Genomic DNA, 6,524 nt, shown 5'->3' on the forward strand with positions numbered 1-6,524 from the left:
GAAAAAAAAAAAAAAAAAAAAAATTAAGGCAAGGTCTTCACTTCACAACATATACAAAAATTCCTCTTGACTTAAAGAATTCATTTTAAAGAAAGGGCTAACTTAAAACAGTACAATAAAAGACAAACAAGGAAGTTAAGCCTGAAATTCTGAGGCAGTACTGTAAAACAGAGACACAGATACAACCACACAGAAATATATAGAGAGGCCAGGGGTGGCTCAGTGGTCAAGCATTTGCCTAGTGCTCCACCCCTCTTGTTTCAAATAAACATCGGTACTGTTTTTGGCTTCTCTCGTTCACTTCTCTGTTTGAGCCAAGAAGGACTTGGAATGCATCTAACTGGCAAGACCTTCTAAAGGAACTACCCACCAACACTAAGAACAGGACAGCACACTCTCGGAGCCTGTGAGGGTGATGTTTACCACAGACCCAGTCTGCTCAAGACCTGCCAAATTCCCAGGATGTCTGGGTCCAGACTGGATTTTTTGTTTTGCTTTGTTTGTTTGTTTTTAGACAAGGTCTCACCATGTATTTCAGACCAGCCTTGAACTCACTATGTAGCCCAGGCTGTCCTTATACTTGTGGTGATCCTCCCACCTCAGCCTCCTGAGTGCTGGGATTACAGGTGTGTGACACCACTCCCAGCTCCAGACTGGATTTTAACAAGCAAAACTCAAATGAGCACCAAGACCTGTCATGTAAAGGCACAAGATCCCAATAATGAATGTAACTGTACTATATACCAATAAACTCAATTAAAAAAAAAAGCAAAACTCAGGTTGGGAGTGCACGTAGAGGTAGAGCACCACATGCTTAGGATATGAAAGGCCCTGTGTTGAAAACCCAGCACTAAAAAAACAGCAAAACTGATTGATATCTTCATAAGCAACTCACTTGAAATGCAGAGATGCAAGTAAGTAAAAGCAAAAGAATGAGAAAAGACCACTGACCCTAATCAAATAGCCATGGAAATTTAAAAGCAAATGACATTACCAGACATATAAAAGGTCATTACTCAATAATAAAGAGGTCAACTGGTTAAGAGGCAGCAACAACCTTATTATTTGCCTAGTAACAAAACTTCAAAACATAGGCAGCAAAAACAGACAAGCCAAAGCATTCCAAGATTTCAATATGTCTCTCATAGTGACTGATAAAGCAAGTAGACAGAAAATCAATAGGGACAGCAACCTGAACAAAACTACTAACCAACCAACTTGACCTGCTGCCTGGTTTACAGAAAATAGCCATCCTGACATCCGTTATCTATTCCCTGATCCATCTGTCACCTCACAAAACACAGACTTTGCAAGGTGATCAAGTTAAGGACCTCCAGAAAGGGAAGATGTCCAGGTTCACATGGGTGGGAATAGTACAGTCACAAAAGTCCTCCCATAAGGGAGGAGGAGATGGGGACCAGGACAGTGCAGGCAACCAGAAGGACACGTCATGGGCACATAAGCCCGTGAGGCTGGACACAGCCAGGAACAGGTGCAGAGGAACTGGTCCTGATGACCACCTGGAACTGCTGCCTCTCCACAGGGAGAGTAAATTCACACTGTGTTAAACCACTGCAGCAGGAGGGAACCAACACTCCTCTGGCACACTTCACCAACAGCAAAGTCGACATTCTGCTTAAGTGCTCACAGATCACTTAGTAAGATGCACTAATTCTAGGCAAAAAAAAAAAAAGTTAAAAATCTCAAATGTGAAAGGACTCAAATCATAACAGAAATAAAAGTATGTTCTCTGCCTCGACTGCACATAGCATGTCAGAACTGATCAGAACACGATGGTGCTTGCATCATGGATCCTGTGTCTGTGGGTTCAACTGAGCGAATTCAGACTTGATTGCTCCTAAGCGCACAGGCAGAACTGAGCTTGCGTATTCCTTGTGATGCTCCCTCGTGGTGCTCCCTTGCGTGGTTGTCCTTGCAGCAATGATTCCGCCCTCCAGAACGAGGTGTGACGAGCAACCCAGAGATGATCTGGCATACATAGAGGTCACCTGCGAGACTGTGCCACTTCATGCAGGACTTGAGCAGCTGCAGACTGGTGTCCCCCGGCTGTGCCCATCCTGGCCATGCGCATTGTGCTGCACTCAATACACCCGGTAGTAGTTAACTGATTAGTTGTCAGCCTGAGTGGGGTTCACCCAGAATTGAGACAGCATGATTCTGAGCATGTAAGACCACTTTAAGGAAGACTGTTATTGGACTGCTAGAAAAGGAGAAAGGGAGAATCCGGAATCCAGCTGATTTCCTTGGAAGAGTTTTGTGGCAGCTAATTTTCCTGGGAGGAGTTCAGGTCTTCCTTCGCCTTTGCCTTGGGTGTTGTCTCATGAATTTTGGCACAGATTCTTCAGCTTCCAGCACCGGCCTTCCACAGCAGACTTAGCTTCTAGCAGCAATGCTTCTTCTACCTCCCAGTGCAGACCCCTCAGCCTTCTGTCTTGAATCCTTCAGCCTCCTGATGCAGACTCATAAGGGACACTGCCTTCGGCTAGACCCTTCGCCTCTCTAAGGCACAGACAGATCTCTTGCACTCTCCTATATTTGACCATGTGGGCAGTCACTGTAGGCCAATCTTATATATTTCTGTGTCCTGCACGGAATCTAATTCAGAACATGTGCAATCTTTTGAGGAGCTGTGCCCCAGCCTGAAAGCTTTTCTAAGCACTGACCAAGGCACACATCAGTAAAAACTGAAGTACTACTAAAAGTGCTTAAGCCAAAGCAGGAAGAATTGAGAATTTCTTACATGGGAGATTAACCTGGGAAACAGAAAAGAAGCAGGGAATAAGATTAAGAAGAAAGTGCCTTATTAAAGGAGGGCTGAGGTTGATTGTGGCCAGGGTAGCAATTGTTACCTTTCTCCTCTAAGTTCTCCATCAGCCAACTGTTTTTCTGGAAGATTATCAGTCACTTTTCCACTACAAACTCTGAAAGACTCACAAATGGCCTACAGAGGAAAGCCTTCAACTTCTCCATCCAGACCTGCAAAGCCTTTCATATGCTGACCTACACCATTTGTTTTCCACTTGCCAAAACCAACCATCTGCGAGGAACTGTCCTGGACCCCCTGGACTCCTGCCCACACTTGCTGGGCAACTCTGGTGCTAGTCTTCTCCACAGTGAGTCTGTCCCACCTTACTGTCCAAGTATGTGAACATCTCCCATCCTGAGTGCCACACAAACGCACAACTTCCACAGAAGTCTCCAAACCCCTCCAGGTCACATTTCCCATCTTATTCCCACAGTACTCCTCTCGCCTTCTATTTACCTGCTTTGTTTTTAGTGGTGAATTTGGTGAAGAACGAGTCCTTTTGCTCTACTGTCCCTGCAGTACAGCAAGATGGCAAGCATGGGTGAGTGGGAAAGGACGAGCAGAGGACGAGACCTCAGGCATGGAAAGCAGATAAACTATCAGCATCAGTTTGGGGACAGGTGTACCCCACAGCCCAGATCACTTAGTACTCTGAGGCAACAGGGTGTTTCATGAAAGCTCAACTCACCTGAAAACTGGCCACAGGGAAGGGGGGATGTCCCCCTTGGAGAAGGGCAGAATCGGCAGAAGACAGACCTAGTGGAAGAGGAAGAAGCCATAGTGAATTAGTGTAAATGAGCTGTCCTCGGCAATCCATAAGGCTCACTCACTTTTCTACTTGGAAGTAACAAAAATTACAGTTTCCTCCACATTTAATTCAGAATTTAAAAAAGCAAAAAACTCCAGTGACATAAGCTGTTAACGGAGGCCTTGGAACCCTCCTTGGCAGGCTTTGGAGGGAAAGGACTGCTTCCAGGCTCAGTTTGGTCCTTAGATATTTCATTAGTCATTTGGATAATACAGCTTGATATTTATTTCTCAGAAGCAAACTATTTTTGCTCACTTTCTCTGCATACTACTTTCTAAGTCTTCACAGGTCCTCTGAAAACTCTATTAATGTAAGTTAAATGTCACAACAACATGCAGTATTTATTCTACCCACCCACCAGAATGTCTACAATTAAACAGGCCTGGTCAATACCAACTGCTGGCAAGAATACAAAGCAACTGGAACTTCAGTGCATTGCTGTGGGGTATAAACTGATCAAGGGCTTAAGAAAACTGGGCGGAAATACCCACTAAGTCTACAGTTATAACAGCAATTCCACTCCCATGCACATACCACAGAAGTGCTTATGTCCACAAAAAGCCTTGTACAAAAACATTTGCAGCAGGTGTATTTATATTGTCAAACTGAAAGCCCAGTGTCTCCAATGGAAGGAAGCATGAACAACCTGTGGTGTATTCGTGCAGGAGGATGCTGCCCCCAAGCACACAAGACAGAGCTCCACATTACTGACAAATGAACAGAAGTAGTTATAACCCACATTTGTTGGGATGAAGTCAAAACTGAAATAAGACCCTCAAACTATAAAACTTTTTAAAAAAGAGATAGGATCAAATCTAAGGATAGTGAGAAGCATAAAGAAAAGGAAAAGCTAAGCAATCGAACATGCAGGACCTAAGCTCTGTCAGAGATTTAGACAGCACCATCAGGGTGCCCCGGACAGTCTCTTGGGAAACTACCACGAGACACTCAGTGCTGTCTCATTCTATCCCCAAGATTCAAATTAACAAAAGACCCCAAAGGCCTGCTGTGGATTTCAAACCAGCATTGGTTAAAAGAGGGCTGGGCAAAATGTACCGAAAGTAACCTGACAGAAACAGGAAGACTGGGTTGTCCACGGCAGTAATCCTGAGTGTGAGTCTTGCCAGCAACTCCAGATGAACCACCAGGAGGGAGAATGGCCACAGAGCACAGCACCACAGGGGCAGGGCCAGCGCCAGCGCCAGGCGCCATGGGCAGCTCGGCAGGAGGCAAAGCTGAGGGGATGAAGGCTTCATCTGTCTAGGGAGGATCGGATGTTTCATTTTGTTTAAAATCTGTGTGAGTGAAAAGAGTCTTATTTTCCCTGTCTCAAAGTAGAATTTTTTTGGAAAAGAGAATCTTATCTTAAAAAGGTATTATCCCTCAAAAAGAACAGGAAGCAATGAAGAAAATTACTACTCCCGATTCTGTCCAGCAACAAAACAGAAAAAAAAAAAAAAAACTTTTCTAATAGAAATCTTGAGAAAAAAATGAAGATGTTATCTTGGAGTTTTTCTGCAGTGAAAGGAACTGTTGCACATGGACAGCTGCCAAACCAAAACTTTGGGAAACAGAACCAAGAGAAACGTCTCTAGCAAGAGGCTTTGGATTCCAAGTAGGGCACATTAAATGCTCAGTAAATGTAGTGCACAGCTGTGAACAGTCCCAAGGGAAAGCAAGGACTTCATAAAATCATCCGGGCAAAGTTAAGCCTGAGGAACTTGGAATTTAAAAGAACGTTATAAAATGTCAGGAAGAGCAAAAAAGGAAAAATACAAATGATAGCTCAAACCTACATGAATAATGCTAACTTTTAATGACATCATTTAAGAAATGCAAGAAAAAGGACTTCATGGTAACAGGTCAAACCAAACTGGACTGCACAGTTAAAACAGTGGCAGTGCAGAGAGAAGTCACTGTTACAGCGCTTCCTCCACTTGGCCTTTCCGTGGGATTCAGAAGACTTGATTAAAAAAAAAAAATCAAACAATCCGAAACACTAACTCCCGACACTAAGAACAACTACATTACACAAAAACGCCACGAATCTACTTCAGCACAGTATATGTATGATACTGATCTTTTTAAAGCAAATAAATCTTCTCGCCAAGGAGCAGAAGTGCATGTGATGCTTTCGCGGTCCGTTTATCCTTTCAGGCTTCTCTCAAGCAGAGCTGTTGCGTCGCAGGCCCTGCAATGCTAAGGAAACGCTGCCAGGCAGGGGTTGTCTGGCCTGGACACGCGCGTGGAACATCGCGAACCCAGGCCGGCAGCAGGCAGAGTCGTGACTGCTGCGGACAAGAGGCGGGCAGCGAGGAGAAAGAAGATCGGTCCTTGGGCTCTGACCCAGCGAGAACAGAGCTCGACACAACGCTTGTCCAACACGAGGAACAGAAAGAAAACGCCAAAAGGGAGCTGTGCACCCAACATGGCGAGTTTAATGCACGGGCGTGACGGACGGCCGTGGGCCAGGGTATTTCAGAACTACGGATGCGTACAATGAAGAAATGGCTACCAAGACTAACATCGAACAAGCATAAGTCATGCGGGGAATCAGAGCCGTTCAGTCTTTTCTCCTCCCGATTCTCCAGTTGGAAGCCAGGGAGAATGAACCCCGTCCGGGTCTTTGCCTCAACCCGACCGCCTCGACCCGGCCGCTCACCCTGCGCTCCCGCCTGAAGTCCAAATCTGTTGTGGATCCTACTTGTGTTTTTGCCAGCACTGTTACAGTTGAGTAGAGTTATCTGGGATGAAGAATAATACTGCAGGTATCTGTGATGGTATACTTTTTATGTGGATGGTGGGTGTCAACCAAAATATTTTACAGAGTCATTAAGGTAAAGATTTGGGGAGGTATTATATAAGAGTTAAAGAAGATAATTGGTGTTC

At 44.8% G+C, this 6,524-nt stretch overlaps 1 protein-coding gene across 1 annotated transcript in view; it reads right to left on the minus strand.

Moving 5' to 3' along the window:
* Positions 1-6,192, minus strand: part of Znf184 (zinc finger protein 184) — a 13,480-nt gene extending 7,288 nt beyond the window's left edge. Inside the window, exons 1-2 of the mRNA XM_010622720.2 lie at positions 6,161-6,192; positions 3,516-3,583 (exon numbers count right to left, since the gene is read on the minus strand). Coding sequence (XP_010621022.1) covers positions 3,516-3,583; positions 6,161-6,173 — 81 coding nt within the window. The 5' untranslated portion in view covers positions 6,174-6,192. The remainder of the gene's footprint in view (positions 1-3,515; positions 3,584-6,160) is intronic.
* Positions 6,193-6,524: the final 332 nt, after the last annotated feature.

The sequence above is a fragment of the Fukomys damarensis genome, unplaced genomic scaffold, assembly GCF_012274545.1.
Source record: "Fukomys damarensis isolate Sample0158 unplaced genomic scaffold, DMR_v1.0_HiC HiC_scaffold_10, whole genome shotgun sequence".
In the NCBI taxonomy this organism is placed as follows: Eukaryota; Metazoa; Chordata; class Mammalia; order Rodentia; family Bathyergidae; genus Fukomys; species Fukomys damarensis.